The following is a 26,363-nucleotide window of genomic DNA, read 5'->3' as shown; positions in this document are numbered from 1 at the left end:
ATTATAATTTATTTTTATAACAGTGACTCTCAGATGCTATGGGATCCTTCCTAATCATTAAAGATCAAGTTATATTTTCTAACTATTTGAGGTCAACTTGATTTTTATATGCAAAGTCTTTAAAAATTGGCTATAGATATATGTACAGTCTTTCCATATAGAGTAACTCATGTTTCTGTAATTAAAGATACTGGAACTTGTAAATGTAATGAACAAAATCTATTGCCTATTAGAGCGTAATATCAGGTTAAATGTAATTTTCATATATTTTTCTGAAATAGAAATCTTTTTGGCCTTAAATATCATAAAAAAAATCATAACAACACTGAACATAAAGAAACAACAACAACAAAGAATAGTAATTCAACAGCAATGCCAAGCATAAGATGGGGTGGAGAAAATGCTTTTTTAGTTTTGTAGATGTTTTCTAATAAATGGATTATCTGATAGTTACCAAATAGTAAAAAGATTTTCGCTCCATTTTCCTCATTCCCTGCACATTCCAGCCCTTCTGAGCTAAACAGATTACCCATCTACAAGGAATTTAGACTACTCTAAATTCCAAAACTTGAGAATGACCTTGGAAACTAGAAAACCCATTTAAGCATGAAAGCTTATAGGATGTCTCCACTGTACTCAAGATAATGAGATAAAGGACGTTATCTTTGGTCTCTAAATATTCAACTTGGTTGTACCAGAAATACATATTTATAGTCATAATGACTACATTCCCCAAATATTTAATAATGGTAACTTTCTCTGATTACAAAAGTAAGATGTACCTTTATACATTTGCTGATGGTAACTCAAAATGGTATAGCCAGTTTGGAAAACAATTTGACAGTTTCTTGTAAAGTTAAACATGTACATTCAATATAACCCTACAATCCCACTCCTAGATATTTACCCAGTAGAAATGAAGACATGCCTACACAAAAAGACTTGTACACAAGTGTTCATAATAGCTTTATTTATGATATCCAAAGAAGTGAAAACAACTTAAATGTCCACCAACTTAAATGTCCACCAAGAACAAACACATTCTTGCAAATCCCTACAATGGAATATATTGCTTAGCAATGAAAGGAGTGGGCTTCTGATATCAACTACGTACAGCAATATGGATGAATCACCAAAGCATTCTGCTCAATGAAAAAAGTCAGACAGGCTACATACTGAATAATTCCAATTATTTGTTGTTCTGGAAAAACAAAAATTATAAGATCAGAAATCAAATGAGGGGTTGCCAGAGCTAGGAATGTAAGGAAGAGATTGATCATAAAGGGCATAAGGGAAATTTTGGGGAGGTGGAAATGTTCTTTATTATTATTATTATTATACTTTAAGTTTTAGGGTACATGTGCACAATGTGCAGGTTTGTTACATATGTATCCATGTGCCATGTTGGTGTTCTGCACCCATTAACTCGTCATTTAGCATTAGGTATATCTCCTAATGCTGTCCCTCCCCCCTCCCCCCACCCCACAACAGTCCCGGAGTGTGATGTTCCCCTTCCTGTGTCCATGTGTTCTCATTGTTCAATTCCCACCTATGAGTGAGAACGTGCGGTGTTTGGTTTTTTGTCCTTGCAATAGTCTACTGAGAATGATGTTTTCCAGTTTCGTCCATGTCCCTACAAAGGACATGAACTCATCATTTTTTATGGCTGCATAGTATTCCATGGTGTATATGTGCCACATTTTCTTAATCCAGTCTATCATTGTTGGACATTTGGGTTGGTTCCAAGTCTTTGCTATTGTGAATAGTGCCGCAATAAACATATGTGTGCATGTGTCTTTATAGCAGCATGATTTATAGTCCTTTGGGTATATACCCAGTAATGGGATGGCTGGGTCAAATGGTATTTCTAGTTCTAGATCCCTGAGGAATCGCCACACTGACTTCCACAGTGGTTGAACTAGTTTACAGTCCCACCAACAGTGTAAAAGTGTTCCTATTTCTCCACATCCCCTCCAGCACCTGTTGTTTCCTGACTTTTTAATGACTGCCATTCTAACTGGTGTGAGATGGTATCTCATTGTGGTTTTGATTTGCATTTCTCTGATGGCCAGTGATGATGAGCATTTTTTCATGTGTTTTTTGTCTGCATAAATGTCTTCTTTTGAGAAGTGTCTGTTCATGCCTTCGCCCACTTTCTGATCGGGTTGTTTGTTTTTTTCTTATAAATTTGTTTGAGTTTATTGTAGATTCTGGATATTAGCCCTCTGTCAGATGAGTAGGTTGTGAAAATTTTCTCCCATTCTGTAGGTTGCCTGTTCACTCTGATGGTAGTTTCTTTTGCTGTGCAGAAGCTCTTTAGTTTAATGAGATCCCATTTGTCAATTTTGGCTTTTGTTGCCATTGCTTTTGGTGTTTTAGACATGAAGCTCTTGCCCATGCCTATGTCCTGAATGGTATTGCCTAGGTTTTCTTCTAGGGTTTTTATGGTTTTAGGTCTAACATGTAAGTCTTCAATCCATCTTGGATTAATTTTTGTATAAGGTGTAAGGAAGGGATCCAGTTTCAGCTTTCTACATATGGCTAACCAGTTTTCCCAACACCATTTATTAAATAGGGAATCCTTTTCCCATTGCTTGTTTTTGTCAGGTTTGTCAAAGATCAGATAGTTGTAGATATGTGGCATTATTTCTGAGGGCTCTGTTCTGATTCATTGATCTATGTCTCTGTTGTGGTACCAGTACCATGCTGTTTTGGTTACTGTAGCCTTATAGTATAGTTTGAAGTCAGGTAGCATGATGCCTCCAGCTTTGTTCTTTTGGCTTAGGATTGACTTGGCGATGCGGGCTCTTTTTTGGTTCCATATGAACTTTAAAGTAGTGTTTTCCAATTCTGTGAAGAAAGTCATTGGTAGCTTGATGGGGATGGCATTGAATCTATAAATTACCTTGGGCAGTATGGCCATTTTCACGATATTGATTCTTCCAGCCCATGAGCATGGAATGTTCTTCCATTTGTTTGTATCCTCTTTTATTTCACTGAGCAGTGGTTTGTAGTTCTCCTTGAAGAGGTCCTTCACATCCCTTGTAAGTTGGATTCCTAGGTATTTTATTCTCTTTGAAGCAATTGTGAATGGGAGTTCACTCATGATTTGGCTCTCTGTCTGTGATTGGTGTACAAGAATGCTTGTAATTTTTGTGCATTCATTTTGTATCCTGAGACTTTGCTGAAGTTGCTTAACAGCTTAAGAAGATTTGGGGCTGAGACAATGGGGTTTTCTAGATATACAATCATATCATCTGCAAACATGGACAATTTGACTTCCTCTTTTCCTAATTGAATACGCTTTATTTCCTTCTCCTGCCTGCTTGCCCTGGCCAGAACTTCCAGCACTATGTTGAATAGGAGTGGTGAGAGAAGGCATCCCTGTCTTGTGCCAGTTTTCAAAGGGAAGTCTCCCAGTTTTTGCCCATTCAGTATGATATTGGCTGTGGGTTTGTCATAGATAGCTCTTATGATTTTGAGATACGTCCCATCAATACCTAATTTATTGAGAGTTTTTAGCATGAAGGGTTGTTGAATTTTGTCAAAGGCCTTTTCTGCATCTATTGAGATAATCATGTGGTTTTTGTCTTTGGTTCTGTTTATATGCTGGATTACATTTATTGATTTGCTTATGTTGAACCAGCCTTACATCCCAGGGATGAAGCCCACTTGATCATGGTGAATAAGCTTTTTGATGTGCTGTTGGAATCGGTTTGCCAGTATTTTATTGAGGATTTTTGCATCAATGTTCATCAAGGATATTAGTCTGAAATTCTCTTTTTTTGTTGTGTCTCTGCTGGGCTTTGGTATCAGGATGATGCTGGCCTCATAAAATGTGTTAGGGAGGATTCCCTCTTTTTCTATCGACTGGAATAGTTTCAGAAGGAATGGTACCAGTTCCTCCTTGTACCTCTTGTAGAATTCGGCTGTGAATCCATCAGGTCCTGGACTGTTTTTGGTTGGTAAGCTATTGATTATTGCCACAATTTCAGAGCCTGTTATTGGTCTATTCAGAGATTCAACTTCTTCCTGGTTTAGTCTTGGGAGGGTGTATTTGTCAAGGAATTTATCCATTTCTTCTAGATTTTCTAGTTTATTTGCGTAGAGGTGTTTGTAGTATTCTCTGATGGTAGATTGTATTTCTGTGGGATCGGTGGTGATATCCCTTTTATCATTTTTTATTGCATCTATTTGATTCTTCTCTCTTGCTAGCGGTCTATCAATTTTGTTGATCTTTTCAAAAAACCGGCTGCTAGATTCATTAATTTTTTGAAGGGTTTTTTGTGTCTCTATTTCCTTCAGTTCTGCTCTGATTTTAGTTATTTCTTGCTTTCTGCTAGCTTTTGAATATGTTTGCTCTTGCTTTTCTAGTTCTTTTAATTGTGATGTTAGGGTGTCAATTTTGGATCTTTCCTGCTTTCTCTTGTGGGCATTTAGTGCCATAAATTTCCCTCTACACACTGCTTTTGAATGTGTCCCAGAGATTCTGGTATGTTGTGTCTTTGTTCTCGTTGGCTTCAAAGAACATCTTTATTTCTGCCTTCATTTCGTTATGTACCCAGTAGTCATTCAGGAGCAGGTTGTTCAGTTTCCATGTAGTTGAGCGGTTTTGAGTGAGTTTCTTGATTCTGAGTTCTAGTTTGATTGCACTGTGGTCTGAGAGACAGTTTGTTATAATTTCTGTTCTTTTACATTTGCTGAGGAGAGCTTTACTTCCAACTATGTGGTCAATTTTGGAATAGGTGTAGTGTGATGCTGAAAAAAATGTATATTCTGTTGATTTGGGGTGGAGAGTTCTGTAGATGTCTATTAGGTCTGCTTGGTGCAGAGCTGAGTTCAATTCTTGGGTATCCTTGTTAACTTTCTGTCTCGTTGATCTGTCTAATGTTGACAGTGGGGTGTTAAAATCTCCCATTATTATTGTGTGGGAGTTTAAGTCTCTTTGTAGGTCACTCAGGACTTGCTTTATGAATCTGGGTGCTCCTGTGTTGGAAATGTTCTATAAGTTGATTGTGGTGGTGGTTACATGACTGTGTCAACACTTATCACATTAGATACCTGAAACAGGTAATTTTACTTTATGTAAACTATACCAATAAACTTTACTCAGTAAAAGGAAGACATGGCCAATGTAGACATTGTGGAATTATAGAAAGGCATAAAGAATAATATGAAATTAATCTTTAATTTCACTCACCAGATATTAACTATAAGATTAACATTTTGTTGCATTTTTCTGGATATTTCTCTATGCATATAATATGAACTTGTGTGACTGCTTTTTTAAAACTTAACATTATAGGAATTTTCCCGTATCATTAGTAATTCTTTATTTGGCCTCACTTTTGATGGCAAAATTATTATGTTTTAATATTTGATTTTTAGATTGTTTTTGAGTGTTTATTCTTAAATAATATTGATGAACATTTTTATCTTCATTCTTCCTTTATTTACTCTAAGAGACAGGATCTTGCTCTGTCACCCAGGTCGGAGTGCAGTGGCATGGTCATAGCTCAGTGCAGCCTCCAACACCTGTGCTTAAGGGATTATCCCACCTCAGCCTCCTCCCAAGTAGCCAAGATAAGTGTGTACCACTGCATGCAGCTAATTTTTATTTTTATTTTTGTAGAGACAGAGTCTGGCTATGTTGCCTAGGCTGATCTTGAACTCCTGTCCTCAAGCAATCCTCCTGCCTTGACTTCCCACAGTTCTGGGACTACAGGCATGAGCCACTGCATCTGGCTCTTTGCTCATTTTTCAATGTGTTTCTTATGCTAAGAAACTGCTTTCATACCAGTGAAAAAGCAGCTAGGTAGGGATACTTGATACCTAATCCCAGAAATCATCATTTAAATGCTTACCTTGGTTCCAATCACAAATTCTCTTTTATTCTGTTCCTTATAACATCTTCTACTAACCCCTTAATACAACATGTATGTATCCATCTGTCCCCCTGCTTTCTGTCTTCAAAGAAACCATATATTTTAATCCAAATTTGTTAATCTATCATTTTGATGATGTTGCAGCTATTATTCTTTATGCAGGACCTTCACTGTCAGCAAGACCGACACTGAGTAGATTGTGGTGTTGATGGTTTGTGTATCACTATTTACTTTCACTTGTATATGACCCAGTTGCCCAGCAGTCTGCAAAGTGAGACACTTCGAAAGAGCTGAGAAGCAGGCTGTGGTTCCAGGCAAAGGTCATTCCAGATGCTCTCTGTGGCTCCGAGCCAGCTATTTGGTGCATATCTTGCTAGTTCACTTTCATAAAGGGCACCTGTCATGTCCACAGTATCTAGCTCCTGAGGTCATTGCTGTTAACCCTGAAATAAGAGCTTGGGTATGTGCATTTCAAAACAGGAAATTGCAGAGGAAAGACAGAAAGAGAGCAACTAAATACCTGTCACTAGAACCACAGAGAAGAAATTAGAAGCTAGAGCAAAGGTGGAGCAAAGGGTTTTAAGGGGTCCTTGAGAAGAAACAATGAACAGGTAAGAATAAGAGCAGTAATGTCTCAGCCAGTCATTAAATGAATTCACATTCCATCCACAAGCACAGATGATGGAATGAATTAACGGTATCATAAATGCTGAATAGAAGTTCACCAAACACTTCAGTTAGCTGACGTGCTGAAAGAAAATATATAATTGGTTTGGACCATTTGGGTTATGTTTTACAATGCAAGAACTTTGTTTTTATTTTGACTTTTAGTAACTCCATGTTTACCCCGCCCCCGGATTCTGAAAATTTCTGGGAATTTTCAGGGAATGAAGAAGGAAACTTAAATCTGCCATAACTCTACCACTCAAAGATACTATTAGTAATATTTTGGAATTGTTTTTACATATTCTTTACAAGTTCCAAATCATTAACTATGTGTGTAGTTTTGAATCCTACACTTTTCATGTAATATTACACAATGTGATACTTTCTATGTTATTAATTTTATCAAAAACATAATTTCGTTGGCAGCATGGTATTTCTCTGTGGATATGCCAGCACGTATTGAATAATTTTACTGCTGTTGGACATTTGTTATCAGTTTCCAGTAATATAAACAACACTGTTCTATGTATCCCTACAGCATACACCTTTATGTGCACCTCTTTATTACCTTAATACATTCAGGAATGAAAGAGTATGACTATTTCGATGTATTGACATGTTACCTACAGAAGGATTATCTCCCAAGATGTTACACTCCCACTAGTAGTGAATGAGTGCACATTAATTCCCCACACCTTAGCCAACTCCTTATGTCACTGTTTCTAAAGGGGGGAGGGGGGCAAACAGTATGTTATGTTTTGCAAAATAGGATTATTTTAATAAGACAGAAATTAAAGATTCAGCCTAAGATTTTAGCTTTAAAAGTTGTGAAAGTCTAAAGATATTAAGCCCCTAAATAAATAATGGTAATGCTCCTTTAAAAAAATCACTCAGAATTGTATATAAATTTTGTTTGAACAGCCTCTGCACTGTTAATCCTTCATTTCAGAATAAAGGATTATGATAAAATATTGAAAAATCTTTCTTTAATCTTAAAATTAGGCCTCTGTCATATTTTAAACTTCTAGCAATATTTTCCACTTTTATAGGGAGTGTGTTTATAATTTTGTGGCATAATTTTGGAATAGCTCTCCACAACACGGTCACACTAATTTTTAATTTCTTCTTTTTCCTCCCTGATATTTCAGTATATCATTTGTATATTCAGTAAGAATAATATTCTCAAATGATTGGCTAATCATTTCAATTCAGCTTACTAAGGTCAATGCAAAGTTGAAGAAAAGCCAAGGCTGAAACTATGTGAAACTACCCAATGGCATCTTCGTTACTATCAGAATTTTGTAGTTAAAACATTTGCAGTGAGATGCTTTCATAAGTCAGGTAAATCCCATAACGATGGAGCTAGCAGAGACCTTAGAAATCAGCAAATCCATCCTTTCATTTGATAGGTGAGGACATGGAGACTGAGATTGGTGCAGGCACATTTTGGGGTCACCCAGCTGGACAGTGACCCTTCACCCTGGATTCTTGGCTCTGCAGCTGGCTGCTCCTCAGGGCACACCACTCAGCTCCGGTCATCTGAGAACTGAAGCATTGATACCGTGTCCTCAATTAATAGCCTTTGTCTCTCTTAAGAATTGCATGTAAGAATAAAATTCCTACTGGTTCTTTGATTATCCTTTCTAACTCCTACTTTGCTCAATTTGTGGTAAGGACTGACAAATTGATAAGTCACATAAATCAATTCCCTTTAAGAACCCAGAATAAGCTAACTCATTTTCTAACACAGAAGCTGCATGTTGTCTCACTTTCCAAATGAGCTAAACTTCGCCTTTAGTAGGCTGGTCTCAAAAATAAATACTTATGGAAGAAATATGATTACATGGAAGCACAACATTATTCATCTTAAGTATTCTTTGGCTTTTGTTTTTCTTTCCAGATATCTGTATGCCCTTGGACAGAAGCTTTGGAAAAGATGGAAAAAACGTTACTTTGTTCTAGTTCAGGTTAGTCATTTTTTCCTGTTAAATAATCACTCTAAGATAGCAGTTCTCAAAATTTGTTTATGTGGGTTATATCTATCAAAATTTACTGTTTTAGAAGTTAAAATATGTTTAAGCCACTTTAAATAAAAGCAGTACATTCATTACATGCTAACACTAAAATTTTTATGTAGAATAACTGTTTTTCAAGCCAAACAATTAAGTGAAATAAGTGGCATTGTTTTATGCTTTTGGACTCTTTGCCCTCTGGCTTAATAGAAGGTAACTGTATTCTTGCATCAGCTTCTGCATTCAATTTTTTGCAGTATCAGATAAAATGTAGCCTCTGGAAAACTCAACTTTATCCTAATGGGAGAAAAAGTGTGAAAAAGACAAATAACTTCTGAGTATTCTTATAAAGACAGTTTTGACCTCGTAGACCCTCTGAAAAGATCTTGGAGATCTCTGGGATTCCAAGACTATACCTTGAGAACAACTGCATCGTTCTAGATTTTATATATAAAGCATAATACATATAATCACTCCTTTTAATATAAATATTATATTTGTACTAACTGGCATATTTAATGCAAATATGCTGCCATTTAATGCAAATATGCCACATTTAGTACAAATAAGCCAACAAATCACCTGTTCACATAAATATGTTTTTGAGTCAACTTGACTGGTGTATATTTGTTTACAATTGGATTCTGAACATATATTATCAGAACATGCAGTTTGGCTGACTCTTCTTTTGTAGTCATGGATAACGTTGCTCATAGAACATACTAATTAAGTTAAATTTATATTAAAGAATACCCTTCTAAGTAATAGTCATTCCAGTCCATGATAAATCCAAGCTATTTTGTTCCCAATATATGAAAAGAGTATCACTCTTGGAATTCTTAACACAAAACATTCTGTAAAAATCTCATTGATTCCAATGGCACACATTAAACAAGCTTAACTGGACTAGATCAGAATGACATAGTAAAATGCCAAGGAAGGAAAATGATCATTTGCTGTCTTCCAGTGAGTACATACAGCCATCCGTCAATTGCTGGATAAAATTACTTTATTGATGTCCCATAATAGCCTGGTAACTCCATGAAACGTGTGAAAACTCAGTGAAAAGTAGTTTTATCTACATGGCACACAGCCAGCCTATTTTTTTTTTCCTGGCTAAAAAGTAACCTCTTCTTACGTGATTAGAACTAATAGTTGGTCAACTTTAATAAAAGATACATACACATGCACACACAGATTTAATTTTTTTTGTATAGAACACTAGCATTTGCTTTGAAAAAGGTTACCTGTTTGGGGTTGTGGGTGATCTATTTTTCAAAAACCTTAAGGCATCTTCTACAGTTTCCACATTTAGTTTCTTACATTGGTGCATGAATTTAAATGTATTTCCTAAGCAGTTTTAATAGGTATTTCTGGATACTTATTTATATCTTATGGATGTATTTCATTCATATCTAATTTGACAAGGTTGTGTTAGTGACTTGTCTTTATCAAGTTTTTCTAAAGCATTCAGCTGATTTTTCGTGGAAACAGCCGCTTCTTTTTCAGTTATTTTATGCATTTATGTAAAATCTCATTTAAGTACATAATTTCAATGGCTAATGTTGTTAGCATAAACTAGTTTGGGAACAAACCCAGCTAACTTAGCAAGCATAGGTGTTAACTGGTGGAAATAGGTATGAAAGAACGTGGGAATGTAACCCAATAACCACAGATGTTCAGTATGTTATTTGCATTAGTCACTGTTTTTTTTTATTTTTTATTTGATTGTTTTAACGGATTTTTTGAATATGAAAGGCTTTTGTAGATCAGTCTTAAGAGGTCAAATGATCACCTCATGCTTTTTGCCAGGTAAGGTTCCAAGTAATTTTTGCCCCTCATCTTATTTTCCAGCATATGATCGTAAGACCCAGAAGTTGCAGGGCAAATATGTATACTTTGATTATTACTCATAAGAGAGTTTAGAAATGAAGGAAGGAATTGTAATACTTTGCGACTGTTAATTGATATGTTTTTGGGGGAAGATTAACCATGTCTTTGTGGAGCTAAAAGTGTTTTCTCAATAACAAAAATATGCTTTACATTTTAAAAGGGATATCTAAGTTAATTCAAAGTAGGCAACCCCATATGTTTCATAATTTAAATTTAAGAAAGTACCACCAAACTATAATGAATTTGAATTTATTCTACCTGAGGTTTCTTCTTAAAATTTGAAGTCGTGTTTAAGCATTATATATTTACTTTGACACATATATGTGCATATATCCACATGCATTCATGCAGAGAATTCCATGCCCAAATGTACTGAAAATCCATGCGAGTATTCTGACAAGTTTTAAACACAAGTGAATCTTACATTCAATTCCAAATGTAATGGGAAGGCAAATTGAAGGCACACACTTCAAAATCAAGATGGATATGTATGGAGATTCAATGAGAATGACGCATTGGGAAGAACTGGGTAGTTTTTATTAGTATTTTTAAAGGCAGCTCTGATTCTATCCACACACACTTTGTAGGTCCATACCTGCAGGCTGCATTATTGAAAGGTGAAGGAATTGTTTTCGTAGGGAGGACAGTATACCCCTGCTGTGTCTGCCGCTGCCATCAGCAGAATGATGCTCTGTTGATAATGTGAATCTCATCACCACTTGTGAGTGTGTATTATGAGTGATATCACTGGAAATCCAACCATCAGCTCAAGAATTTATACTCATAAAAATTGATTGAGAGTAAGGTTTGGCCAGCTGCAGAGTCATTCATTGTTCAAAGTGAACACTCGAAGAGCCACTGAGGTGAAAAGACTTTTCAAAGACTCTCATGTAAACATTTAAATTGGAGTCAAAAGGTGGGAAAATAAATGAGTTGTTAATATTGAGTGTTTATTTGGCTTCCAGGTAAGATCATTTTGGTCTCTTATTGGCATATTCTGATGCCAATATAGTTATAGTAATAAATAGAATTTAATGCTTTCTAAGAGGCTTCTTTTTTTAGTGAAGGTAAATTTTGGTTCAAGCCAAATTGAAAGAATAGTGATTTTGAAGAATATGCTTGAAATACTACCAGAATTAAACTTGTATATGTTTGTTACTTATTTTTCTTGTGCTTTTTCAGTGTTTTATTATCAGATTTGGAGGATATCATTGGTGTAAAGTACTTAAGATACTTTAATATATTGTAGTTCATTATAATAAAATAATTTGTTACCTTTAACACTCTGTATTTGAGATGTGAACAAATGAATTATTACTTCATTATGTATTCTGCTAATGCCTATTCAAAAATGTATGTCCCAGGTATTCCGTATTCTGTAGTAAATAATTCTGAAGCACTCCCCAATTAACATAATTACTGTTATATTAAATCTAATACTCATTAAGCAAGTACTTTGTGGTAAGCATTTATGTAAAACATTTGTAATAATTTATCTTATCAGAATAAGCCTGTGAAGGTAGGTATTATTATTATACCCATTGTACAGATAAGAAAATAATACAGAGAGGAGTTATGGAACTTACTCAGGATTACGCAGTTTAGTAAGTCGTAGAGTCCAGCAAATCCAGTTCTGTCAAACTTCTATTTCCTCTGCCATACTGCTATGATTACATTGATGCACATAACTACAGTTGATCTGAAGACAAACAGATATGTGATTAATCACTATGGATCATTCATTTCATGAAGTACAAAACAGTGTTACTCTATTAGAAAAATGGCCAGGGAGTGATGACATAATGAGTCCTGTGCTCATGAAGGCCACTGACTGCGTGACATCATTGGAAACTGAGTAGACGTCTGTGTTGTTTTGGCCCTGTATCAAAGTGTTCACTGCTTGTTGTTGATGTGTCAGAATCATGACTTGAAGTTGCTGCAAACAACAGCAGGCTATCAAGACATAATGTTAATTACATATCAGCTGAGTTGGCACGGGATGTAAACAGTCAGCCATGCCACAGAGTGATCCATACCTGCTGCAGATGTATGAGAGGCACTCTGTCAGTGAGATGTTATCAAGATCTGCTTTCAACATAAAGAAGTGGCTACCCATCCTATTGATTTCTGAACTATTCAGCACACATGGGGACCCACTACAGCAGACTCTTCTCACTCATTTGAGAATGAAACTACCACCTGAAGAACATGAAGTTCAGTTATATCCTCTAGGTTTAGTCTGGGGCACTAGCTGATGTTTGCTTATGGCAGTAAGATAAAGTGAAGTGAACAGACATATTGTTGCCAAATCAAGAAAATCATGGCATAATGACTTTATAGCTTTATGCTTTCAATTGGATTAAAATTTACAAACCCGGGACATGCTCAGTGTAGGATAAAAATCAACCCATGCAATTTTTATGGTGGAAAATGAAAGGCCCCTTCGACACTCCTGCCAGCACTACCACGTTATTCTACTATCCTTTGCAAAAGTTGCCAAGTAGCCATTGCTAATAGTGTGGCCTTCCAAACTTGTTAGGAAGGAGTTAGGCAACTTTAATTCATCATTATGTGAAACACACATCCATTCATTCCTAATGGAATCATTTCATATATTTTTATTCTGTGAGTTGCTTTGTTTCCCCTTTAAAAATATATCCATGAGAAGTTGCCATATCAACATATAAGAATCTACCTAAGGCTAGGTGCCATGGCTCCCACCTGTAATCCCAGCATGTTGGGAACCTGAAGCAGGAGAATCACTTGAGGCCAGGAGTTCAAGGCTGCAGTAGGCCATGATTGCACCACTGCACTCTAGCCTGGGTAACAGAGCAAAACCCTGTCTCAAAAAAAAAAAAAAAAAAAAACTTTTAAATTGATAAATAAATAACTGGATTCTATATTATAAGTTTATGTACTTTAACAGTCCTCCTTCTTTGAACATTTAAGTTTTTTAAATCAAGCAATGCCACTTTGAATGTTTTTTTTGTGGAGGAGAAAAAAAATGGTTTTTGTTGTGGAGGAGAAAAAAAAATGCCATAATCAATATATGTATAATTCTTGTATATTAATCTTCATATATATGTGGGAGTGTTCTTATAGAAATGAAATTGCTGGCTAAAAATCCACGAAAGTTTACATTTTTGTGAGCTTAGTGCTTTTTTGAAAATCGTTCTACAAGACTCGATTTCAAAATGCTCTGAGTGTGTGCATGTGTGTGGTTGTATGTATTCATATGCATATATATGTCTTTATATCTACAGGTGTGTGTATAAAATCTTCTACACAAGTAGTGTGCCTGAATCTGTACATAGTGGAGAATCTGTAGATATTTGTTAAATAAATGAATATTCCTCAATTTAGATTACTTCCCAAACTTCTGTAAGGAATATAAAATTGACTTCTATTTGAACATACTTAAATCAAAACCTAGGTATCATATTTGATCCCTCTTTTTTCCTTACGCCCATGGCAGAAAAGATTGCTGTTCCATAGCAAAAATAGCATTCCATTTACATCCAGTCATCTCCATCTTCACCACCACCATACTGATTGAAACCACCATCATCACATGGATTCCTACAATGGCATCCTAGCTGTTCTCTCTGCTTCCACTTCCATCCTTCTTAACAATCGGTTCTTCACATTATGGGATAATCTATTTAAAGCATAACTCACATTTTGACAATTTGCTGCTTGAATTCTTCCAGGGACTCCCTTTGCACTTAGAATAACTCATAACCGTGTCTTAGAGGAGGTCCTAAATATTCTGACCTCAAGTTTCCTCTTTGAATAGTTATTTCCTGTCACTGAGCCACATCTTGACTTCTACAGCTCTTTCCTCAGATTAGTTACAGTGCCAAGAGTAGGAGTTTAGCACCTTCAAGTCACCAGACACCCCCACCAAAGGCACTTCAAATAAATATATAAACTGGGGTTATTTTTAAGTGTGATTGTTGTGTAAATACACCTTTGGATTAAGTCCCTTACTTTTCTTCCACCTGGATTGTTAGGCCAGCTCTAAGCCCCTTTATAGAAATTCTGAACATCCTACAGCTTTTATTTTCCCCATGCCTGGATCATTCCTTCACGTCCATTTAGATATCAGTTCAAATGTTGCCTTTTCAAATGTGCCTTTTCCACCCAGGCAACCTGAAGTACCCCTCAACTCATTCTCTGTCACATTATTCTGTTTGATATTGTTAGGGGCATTTATATCCAATTAAATCTTTTTTACATTTATATGTTTATTATTATTATTTTTGTTGTTATCTCTTTACCCCTTCTAGAATGTATGCTCCATGAAAAGAAGGACCTTATCTTTCTTTTAGTCTACTTTATCTGTGGAACTTTAAACACTGCCTGGTACATGAGTAGAAACTAAGTATTTGTTAAGTAAATAAATATATGCAAATCATTCTCAACATTGTTCTGAAAAGACTGACTTTCCTTTCTCTAATTTGTGCACCGAATACTAAATCTTTTTACACCATTTGGACAAGACAGTTAACAATAAATATTCCTGTCCAATCTATCTGGATCTTGAAGATTTATTCATTTTTCGTGATTAAATTCAGCTCTGGTGTAGGTTTTTTGTTTTTTTTTTTAATAACTCTAGCAGCACCTTTGGCCTCTGCCAAGAACATTTCCAGCTAAGGATTTTTAAAGCCTTAATCTTCACTGAAATTAGATGGTGGCAGTTGCTAAGCTGCCAGCTGTTAACATGATCCCTGCAGTAGGAATACAACATACAAACCTGAATTCTGTGGTCTCTAGAATCCCATAGTTAGCACTTAGCATGTGTGGACACAGACAGGTGTTGCACAGGTTGGCAATTGAGAACAAAATGGGAGGTTTCGTATACCAGATGCAGATACCTTGTGGTACTACAGCAACTTAGGTGCCCTATCAAAAGCAGTGATGCTGAAACCTGATTTAATGCTGTCCCCAGATTAAAGTCTGTTCATATCTCCCAATTCTCAACAAATCCATTCTTTACGGAGTTATTAAGAGTGGATTGGGTAAAATATATTGAATGTTTCTCTTTGCTGTGCTTCCACTGAAGGGATTTTCAATTTCAATATAGTAAATGATATAAGCTTTGTTCAGAAATACACAAGTAAGCTTGTAAATGAAAAATACCAGATCAGAATAGGTCAAACCACCTGTTGTCTATCTAATTCCCTGTCAAGTGGTGACGAGGCAGAGTAGGGGCTGCAAGACTGCCTCTAAGTGGGAGCACAGGGAGCAGGGTGACCCCTGCTAATCTTTCAGCAGCATATTTTAACTATTAGTGCCACCTGATAAAGGTCTGAGTACAACTTCTCCAGATTACCCGTGAACTGGTAACTGGCTAGCAAACCAGCAGCTACAGGTGTTAATACTATTCAGGAACACCTGAATTTACCCTGTGGGTTTGTTCTAGGTCTGGCCTTGGGAATGTGATTTATCATGAGCTTGCAAAGGGGATGGATAAAAGTAAGATCTCTTGGGATACTAAAGGAACTAAAAGAAGGGTGAAATATGGCAACATTTTATGGAAATAGAACCAGGAATCAGCCCAAAAGATAGCATGAATAGGTTGTAGCTTCTGGAGTCGATGTATTCGAAACGCCAGATTGCACCTTTTTCAGTTGTCTCATGGGTCACATTTCCTAATTGTCAGTGACAGCTCTGTTAGTTGTTGGTATTTTATTACTCTTCCATCTGTACTCTTTGTTATATCTCTAGGCCCAATTATCTATGACAGAGTCTAGGTCTGTTGGGTGATATTTTAGATATTAAACAAAATATTAAAGAAGTTAAAAGCTAAACGCAAATGTTTCAATACTTTGCCATTTAAGTGACCACCATGCCTCTAGAAATGGAGTGATTCCTCTATACCTGAAGTTTTTGACTTGTTGATTTTTGTTGTTGTACCTTCAAAGAATTGTTAAATTGGTACTTAAAATTTTATATCTCCAGCATTTTAAAAAACTAATTGTCTCATTTAAAGCTAGCTAGAGATATAATACTTACAGCGTAAAACAGCCACTTCAAGTTGTACTTCAGGTTATGTGAAGAAAAATGCACATTAATGTAAGCATTTCACCTCTTTGACAACTAATTTATAAGGCTAGCTCTTAAACAGCAAGTAAATTTTTAACATTTTGGGTGGGTTACACACATCAAGTCTGTAATCTTTAACCCATGACAATATGAACATGTGAATTATGTAAAGAGCTTTTGGAAGTAATCAACATTTGGTTTTGAAGAAAGCAGTAATTTTTAAAAGACATTATAATGTATAATTAAGATAATGTCCATTAGAAATAGACAAATGTAGTATCTAAAACTACATTTAGGTGTATTATCACTTTTCCTCACTTTCTCATTTTCTTATAAATTTACGTATTCTTCCACCAAACATCTTCATCAACACAGCCACTGTATTCTTTGTTTGCTGATAAAAATTGTGAAAACAGACTGGGCATGGTGACGATACCTATAATCCCAGCTACTCCAGAAACTGAGATTGCTTGAGGCCAGGAGTTTGAGAGTTTGAGACCAGCCTGGACAACGTGGTGAGACCCCGTGTCTAAATTATTTTTTAATTAACTGGGCATGGTGGCATGCACCTATAGTCCCAGTTACTTGGGAGGCTGAGGTGGGAGGATCACTTGAGACCAGGAATTCGAGGTTACAGTGAGCTATCATTGCACCACTGCACTCCAGCCTAGGTGACAGAGTGAGATCCTGTCTCTAAAAATAAACATCCCCTGAGAGTGGGAAGAAAGGTAGGGGTGGGGAGAGCCAAGTGAGGCCAGGAGACAGAAGTCAGAAATGTGGAGCATCAGCAGCCCTCAGCTCATTCACAGTGTGGAAACATGTGGTTTGAAAAGAGTTCAATCCCCAAGTCAATCAGGTGCTGACTGTACTGTGTTATAGTAACACCTGCATCCTGTACCCAACGTGAAACAATTCTTCTAAGACTCAAAAAGAATAAAGTGAGAGGAGGATGGTGGCTCCCTGACAACTCAATTACATTCACGGGGAGACCACTGTGTAACAGGCAGGCATTGTGCTAGGCACTCCCATATCAGTTCTCTCCAATTCTCTCAAAACCCTGTAAGGTCTATTATTGTTTTTCTTATATTACGGAAAAATTAAATGAGATATATAAGACTTAAAATGATTTTTCTAAAGCCTTGTCAAAAATAAGTATGAAAGGGCCGGGCGCGGTGGCTCACGCTTGTAATCAATCCCAGCACTTTGGGAGGCCGAGGTGAGCGGATCACGAGGTCAGGAGATCGAGACCACGGTGAAACCCCATCTCTACTAAAAATACAAAAAAAAAAAATTAGCCGGGCTTGGTGGCGGGCGCCTGTAGTCCCAGCTACTTGGAGAGGCTGAGGCAGGAGAATGGCATGAACCCGGGAGGCGGAGCTTGCAGTGAGCCGAGATTGCGCCACTGCACTCCAGCCTGGGCGACAGAGCAAGACTCCATCTCAAAAAAAAAAAAAAAAAAGTATGAAAGAATAAGGATAAGTAAGTAATTGAGGGGAGAAAATGAAAGTGGAATTTGCATTTGACATGGCAGATTGATCTGTTAAACCTGGTTTATCTTCCCTTCACTTCCAGTTGAAATACCTTAATATGATTGTCTTCAGAGAGGCCTTTCTGACCACACTATTGAAAATAGAATGCTTTTAATGTTTCTTTCCTCTGCTTTGTTTTCCTGCAAAACAATTCACCACCCAAAATTATTTTCAGTATCTCCTAATTGCAATTCATTTATCTCCTCCATTCTCACTCTATGAGATGGTTTTTTTCCCCCAATTCTGAGGCACTGTTGTGTACCCAAAGCCTGGAAAAATTCACTGTAGATGCATGATAAATATTTGGTGAATGAATAAGGGCACAGATGAATGAAAGAGAGGAAAAAAAGTACCTATAAGAACATAAGGGAAGATACAGAGGTTATAAATACACAAGAAACTAAATTCAGTAACTTACTATTTTGTTTAGTATGACTAATCCACAGATCTCAAAAGATATCAAGGAAGGAGTATATCTCTGTAAAAGACAACATAGGAAAGAGCAATCCTATTAGTATTAAACTATTTTGCCAATGTGTCCCTTAAAATAATTTTATACAACTCTAGATCCTCCTAAGTCTTTCATCATGAGTTTAAATAGTTGCAGTGGATACTAGTTTCTAAGATAAAACCACTAAATCATTCAGCAACATGTTCAATAGAATCTAAATACTTTTGTGATTTTATATCTACTTGCAATCGTTGAAAATTTTTTTGGCTGTGCACAGTGGCTCACGCCTGTAATCCCAGCATTTTGGGAGGCCGAAGTGAGCAGATTACAAGGTCAGGAGTTCAAGACCAGCCTGGCCAGCATGGCGAAACCCCATCTCTACTAAAAATACAAAAATTAGCCAGCCAGGTGTGGTGGCACATGCCTGTAATCCCAGCTACTCGTGAGACTGAGGCAGGAGAATCACTTGAACCCAGGAAGCAGAGGTTACAGTGAGCCGAGATCGTGCCACTGCCCTCCAGCCTGGGCGACAGAGCGAGACCCCGTCTCAAAAAAAAAAAAAAAAAATTAGTTTTTTTCTCCTCAAAGTCTTATTTCTATTGTGCTTTCCCAGCAAGATATTATTCTTATGAAATAAGTGTTATAGCTCAAAATCTTGGTCACTCTGTCATGCTTCTCTACAATTAAAAAAGTCTGTAAAATTGGACTTAAAAAAAGTTTCTATAACCAAAAAGCTCAAAAAAGGAAAAAAATACAGTTCACATTGCTGAACATATTTAAAGGAGAATTCTTGACATTTGAGAGATAAATGAGTATGATCTCAGAAATGTGAAACTTAAGATGTAGAATAATTAGAATAATAATGAAATAAACACACATGGTTTATTTTATTCTTGTAAAATATTTTGGCGGCTCAATTAAACATGAAAAATGATTCCTGAAATAGGTTATAGAAATATAATTAAGTAGTTATTACAAAATGTGAATCCTAACCTCTAGATTTTATCAAAATAATGAATGGAACAATAAAACAGGTTCTAGTCCTCATGTTATATAGAGCCAGTGAAAAAATTATTTTGTTTTTCAATAAATAGAGAAAATATGGGTTATGTCTTTAAAACTTTTAAAGAAACTATTATAGTATAAAAATTAAATGCTAAGAAAACTTTAATGACCAAATAATAGAAGATAAAAAGGAAAAAAAAGCAAGACAAAATATATTAGTTCTTATTATAAATAAGTTAAATGGACCTGTTAACAGTCAGCTTCTCAGAATGAAAAAACTAAAGGGATGACAATATTAATTTCAGACCTAACTAGTGAAATTTAATAGAAAAATTATTAAACACCTCCAAAGATTATAATTTTATGTTAAGGATATTAACAATTACTGTAAAACAAATGATGGTGATTTATTGAATACATACCTGAGAAAAGAGAATAAAAGCATACTACCTTGAATTATTTGCTATTCAATTCACTTTTCTCTTTCTCCAACACCTTTAGTGATTTTTGATCATGGACTCAGTGCTATCTGAAATAATAACTTTGCCAGAAATTAAGAGGCAATTGGCTTGCTATTCGGGAATACAGTTGTTTTTAAGTTTCAGAATGAGAATGTATAAAATAATATGGTATATTGAAAAGAATATCCATTGAACTACAGAGAATTGTGTTCTAGACTCAAGGTGACTTTTTTTTTTTTTTTTTTTTTTTTTTGAGACAGAGTCTTACTCTGTCACCCAGGCTGGAGTGCAGTGGCACGATCTCAGCTCACTGCAACCTCTACCTCCCAGGTTCAAGTGATTCTCCTGCCTCAGCCTCCCAAGTAGCTGGGACTACAGGTGTGTGCCACCACGCCCGGCTAATTTTTTGTATTTTTAGTAGAGATGGGGTTTCAGTACCGTCTCTACGGAACATTTTCTATGGTGTTAGCCAGGATGGTGTCGATCTCCTGATCTCGTGATCCGCCTGCCTCAGCCTCCCAAAGTGCTGGGATTACAGGCGTGAACCACCATGCCCAGCCAAGACGACCCTTTTTATCTGGGTGACCTTGGAAAGTTACTTCCCTCATCCATGAAAGCTGGAGTTTAGACCACAATCTCAAGGGCCCAGACCTTGTCTCTCAATGCTAGTGTGAGAGAATTACTTAGAGTATAGTATTTCATTTTCTTTTCAATGAAGCTTGGTTCTTTATTTAACTACTTATGATTTAGTGAGTTTTGAATCCTCTAAAAATCATAGTTTTAAATTTCCAAATGTAATATCTTCAAATCCTTGCTCCATAATCAAAATCTGTAATTCTATCACATGTAATAATGTTTTTTTGTTTTTGTTTTTGAGACAGAATTCACTCTGTCACCCAGACTAGAGTGCAGTGGTGCCATCATGACTCACTGGACTTAAGTGATCCTCCCATCTTATCCTCCCAAGTAGCTGGGACTATAGGCATACGCCATCATGCCTAGCTGATTTTTAAAGTTTTTAAAAGATGGGGGTCTCGTTTTGTTGCCTAAGCTGGTCTTGAACTCCTAGCCTCAAGTGATCATCTCACCTCAGCCTCCCAAAGTGCTGGGATTCCAGGTACAAGCCACTGTGCCTGGCCTAGATTTAGAATTAAATTATACATTTTATTATGTTCCATTACAATTCCAAAAACACCACTTTTTCCTGACTAGTTTTCAGTTCATAATACCTTCCAATATTTTTGCTTTACCTTTTTCTCCAAGTACTAATATATCAAATATAAAAATATCTCACCACTTACGTAAGTCAGATATTTTTGTGAAGGTAAGAGTATCTTTGTAATGGGAATAATAACTCCCTAATTCGTTGTTTCCTAAGTTATTGTTTTTGATTCTTCGTTAATTTTGTTTCCAAATTTCCTTGGTATTTTGATGGCTTTCTTATAACTGTGGTCACATCATAGCTGTCTGTGTATCCTGAAAGGGTAAGCCTGGTTTCTCCATGGCTCTGACATCTGTTTCCATAACATAATGGCATGCCTACTTGCATGAGGGGATGTTTACTGTTTCTTGAGTGTTTTCAGTGGAGTGTATGACATTTAAAAATCAAATGTCATTTGTTATGGTAAGCAGAAGAGGATACATTTAAGAGTACAAGCTGAGTTATGTGTGCTGTTAAACTGTTAGTGTTTTTTTTTTTTTTTAACAAGATAAATATGTGGTTCATACTTTCAAAAATAGTACATTTTCAAATATGGCAGAATATTTACTGAATTGAAATAAATTAAGTTTCATGCCAAAATACAGAAGCAGTGACTGTGCCACACACTGTGGAAGCCATTTTATACATATTATGAAGAAACTGAGTCAAAAACAAAGAAATGACAAACAAGGTTAGAATGGTAAAGGGGACAAATTTGTTAAAAACTTGGAAAAAGGAGTAGGGGTTTATTAGATTGAGAAATAGATAGAAATGGAATTTTAAACATAAAGGTGATATTTTTCTGCTTCGCAGTTCAGGTGAAGAACTGAATTAAAGTGGGTGAGTCTTGCTGGATGGTCCATCTGGAGTACTTTACGCAGTGGTAGCTATAGATTGCAGCTAGTCATTGATGGAAATGTTTGTGAACCATGCAGGGAAGGCAGACCTTCCCATGCCCTTCATCTCTCTCCCAGCAGGTTCCAGATTGTTCATGTGGTGATGTGTCAGGAGACATTTTTTAGTCAGGTTTTTTTTTTTAAGATTCTTCCAAATAAGAGAAGGAGATGAGAAACTTATGAATTAGCTGCTCAATATATTTTCTATTATTTCAATAGTTGATTATAAAAGTATTACTTTGTAAAGGTCTCCTGGTGTTGAATAATTATAATTTAAGTATGCATAAGACACATTTGACACAGTGTGTTTAGTTGCATACACTAACCCCATCATCACAGTTTCTTCTTTTCTGAAATGTAGTGAAAAGGACTTACACAGTTTTTCTCATACATATAAAAGTTAGACTTGCTATTTGGAAAGTTCATAAAGCAAAATTAAAAGTAAAGGATTGGGCTGGGCGCGGTGGCTCACGCTTGTAATCCCAGCATTTTGGGAGGCCGAGGCGGGCGGATCACGAGGTCAGGAGATCAAGACCACGGTGAAACCCCATCTCTACTAAAAATACAAAAAATTAGCCGGGCGTGGTGGCGGGCGTCTGTAGTCCCAGCTACTCGGAGAGGCTGAGGCAGGAGAATGGCGTGAACCCGGGAGGCGGAGCTTGCAGTGAGCCGAGATCGCGCCACTGGACTCCGCCTGGGTGACAGAGCAAGACTCTGTCTCAAAAAAAAAAAAAAAAAAAAAAGTAAAGTATTGGTCAAAAGATTTAAATTGGTAGTTTTGGCTAGTCTTAAAGGTAATAAGAATTCCTTTTTGGCCAATACCTAGAAATGCTGAATAAAATATAGTGCCCATGTTTTTAAATACGTAGGTCAAGTGAAGGAAAAAAAAAAAAAAAAAACTTTAGAGACCAAAAACACCTAGAATGGTTATGATTGTGAGTTGACATTGTGGCTACAATAGTGCTGGAGTTTGAAATTAGTGGATGTTGATGTTGTTAGGTAGGCACTTGAGATTTTATTGCTCATGCAGAGAAAGAAGACATACCATGAGGTATTCTTAAAGTGGGTATTTGGAACAGAGATCTTATAAAGAACTTAAAAGAACTAGATCTCTGTGAAATGATGGGCTAGAAAAAAAATCTGCCCTTGGGCAATTAATCTTGTGTTTCAGCTTAAGCTCTGAATGTGCAGGAAAATTAACCCTCAGAATTTTTAACTATTAGCTTGTACTTAAAGAATGTTGAAGTCCCAGTTTATTTTATTAAATATAAGGGAAATACCTAAGCTAGGAAATTAACATAAAAAGCACTCCTGGATTGGTGATGACCATGGAGCAGCTGGCATTTTTAAAAATTGCTTTTTCTTGGAAGGTGAGCCCTTAAGCTAGGCTTTGTAGGATATCCAGAGATAACACTGTGTTGATTATTAGCTCACAATCTAAAATTACAAAACTAAATCGATCATTTACACCACTAAGAATTTCAGCAATAGAGCTCTCACATACATAAATTATAAAATAATTTTATTTAAGGTGATGAAATTTATAAGCAGGTTCAAAAATATAATAAAGGAACAACAACGAAAAAGAAAATAACAATATGCAAAGTGAACCAGCAGATTTGGAAAAGGATCATGTAGAACTTCCAAAACTTCAAAACACAGTCACTAAAATTAGAACCTCCATAGACAGGGTAAGCAGTAGGTTAGACACATCTGAAGAGAAAATTTGTCATGTAATTAATGATGGAATATTGGTTAGAATCTGAAGAAGCTGCCTAGAACTCAACATGAAGAGGTGAAAAAAATATACCTAAAGAAATGAAAAGATATGAAGGAAAGAAAGCTCCAAGACTATTTCTGATAGAACTTGAATAAAGACATTAACTAAAGGAAAAATGTGACAGAGGCAACTTTTAAATAGATAATGGGAAGATTTTTAAATTGATATAGTCGTGAATTATCAGATATAAGAAATACAATAAGTATTAACCGTAATTCTTTAACTCCTAGAAATTTCATGATGAAAGTGTAAAATGACAAAGATTAAGAGAACATGTAAGAACAATCATAAAGAAGAGGCAAATAGGCTGGGTATGGTGGCTCATGCCTGTAATCCCAGCACTTTGCAAGGCCGAGGTGGGCAGATCACCTGAGGTCAGGAGTTTGAGACCAGCCTAGCCAACGTGGTGAACCCCCGTCTCTATTAAAAATACAAAAAATAGCCAGGCCTGGTGGCAAGTGCCTGTAATCCCAGCTACTTGGGAAGCTGAGGCACAAGAATGGCTTGAGGCGGAGGTTGCAGTGAGCCGAGTTCATGCCACTGCCTTCCAACCTGGGCCACCAAGTGAGATGTCTCAAAAAAAAGCAAATTACAAGAGGAGAACTGCAGTTGAACTTTCATAAGTCTTTTCCACATGGATGTATAAGCCTTCTGACAATGGAATATCTTCAAAATTACTGATAGGATTGCTGGGCTAAAACACTATATAAGTACCTAAACCATTATGCCTGAGTAAGAACAAATTAAAGACATTTTCAAATATTCATATATTTCAAATGATATATTTTCAAATTAAAGGAAGAAAGAAATTGAACTCAGAATGATAGAGTGCGATTCAAGAAGCAGTCGTCAGCAAGAAAATGAGTAAACCCAAGGGCAGATATAAATAAATATTGACTTGTTAAGATTATATTTTTATAATGAATTTCTATTACTAAATGCTAATATACTAAACAATACTAAAATGAGGTAGAACTAATATAATGAGGACTGAGTTAACAGATGGGAATGGGTAATGGAAGTAAAGCACTCAAAGTTTCCTGGATTCAGGAGGAGACTTAAAAACAAGATTTGAGGAATCAGTGAAGGAAAAGAAATATATAGTTTCTATACTGTTGAGGAAATAGGGAGATTTTGTTAATGTTTAATAGAGACAGGGAATGAAAGAAAAAGAGGCATGGCAAATACAAAGGGCAAGATAAAATAATATAAATAAATCCAAATATATCAGCATATACGGCAAATATAGCTTGTCTTTAAAATAAATCTTGTTAGAAGACTAGATTTTCAGGGTTTTAAAAACCCCAATTGTTGTCCATAGAGATCTAAAATATAACACAGAATAATTGAGACTGAAGAGATTTTTTAAAAAATTTACCAGGTGTGTACTAACCAAAAGAACTGTTGTATAGTTTTGTGACTGTACAAGATAGACTTCAAGGCAAAAAAGCAGTATCAAATTTTTTAAAATACTACATAAATACAAATAGAAAAAGTTACCCGGAAGACAGGACAGTCTGAGAAAGAAGTAACAATCCCAGGTATATATATGAGATTATTTATCTTAAAAATATATAGACATTTAAGAGAACTGCATGAAGAATCCACAGAGGGATAATCTTGATAGGAAATTTTAACATTTCTCAATACTTGATACATTAGAAAAGAATATCAGATACAGAATATTTGACTACAATTAATAAATTTGATCTAAGGGACATGAATAATCACTGAATAATAATTACAAGACATGCATTCTTTTTAAGCAAACAAAACACTGATTAAACAACTAGTCATGTGTTAAGCAGAACATGTCTCAAAAAATACTAAGATTCAGAATTATTCTGATAACAGTGAAAATTAATTTAAAAACCAAAAATATAACCACAAAGCCAAACTTAAAAACATACTTCTAAGTAGCTCCAATATAAAAAAGAAATCATAAAAATGAAAAGTATTTGGAACGGAACTCATAAAAATGCTACTTGTGAGATGAGGCTAATATGAACTTAGAATAAACATAAATGCATATATTAAAAATGAATTAAAAATGAATAAGCTAATTACATGAGTTTAAAAAAACAATCAAGGCCAGGCGTGGTGACTCACGCCATAATCCCAGCATTTTGGGAGGCCAAGGCAGGCGGATTACTGGAAGTCAGGACTTGGAAGACCAGCCTGGCCAACATGGTGAAACCTCGTCTATACTAAAAACACAAACAATTAGCCAGACCTGGTGGGACACACCTGGTCTACTCGGGAAGCTGAGGCAGGAGAATCGATTGAACCCAGGAGGTGGAGGTTGCAGTGAGCTGAGATTGTGCAGCTGCACTGCAGCCTGGGCTACAGAACAAGAGTCTGTCTCAATAAATAAATAAAATTAAAGAGAAATCTCCCAAATGAAGAGGTAAGAAAGATGGCAGAAATTAAGGAAATGAAAAACAACAGAGAGGATGAACAAAATGCAATAATATTTCTCAAGAACATTAAAAAGGTGAATAAATCTCTGGCAAAATTCATTATGGAAAAGGGTATA

At 36.0% G+C, this 26,363-nt stretch overlaps 1 protein-coding gene across 5 annotated transcripts in view; it reads left to right on the top strand.

Annotated features, from left to right (window-relative positions):
• CADPS2 (calcium dependent secretion activator 2) overlaps nucleotides 1-26,363 on the top strand; it is a 572,316-nt gene that overhangs the window by 365,148 nt on the left and 180,805 nt on the right. For all 5 annotated transcript variants that reach the window (XM_058426274.1, XM_058426269.1, XM_058426272.1 and 2 more), the window contains exon 9: nucleotides 8,452-8,518. In XM_058426274.1, coding sequence (XP_058282257.1) covers nucleotides 8,452-8,518 — 67 coding nt within the window. The remainder of the gene's footprint in view (nucleotides 1-8,451; nucleotides 8,519-26,363) is intronic.

The sequence above is a fragment of the Hylobates moloch genome, unplaced genomic scaffold, assembly GCF_009828535.3.
Source record: "Hylobates moloch isolate HMO894 unplaced genomic scaffold, HMol_V3 SCAFFOLD_1, whole genome shotgun sequence".
In the NCBI taxonomy this organism is placed as follows: domain Eukaryota; kingdom Metazoa; phylum Chordata; class Mammalia; order Primates; family Hylobatidae; genus Hylobates; species Hylobates moloch.
The sequence above is the reverse complement of the archived record's forward strand: the minus strand, read 5'-3'. Positions and strand labels throughout refer to the sequence as shown.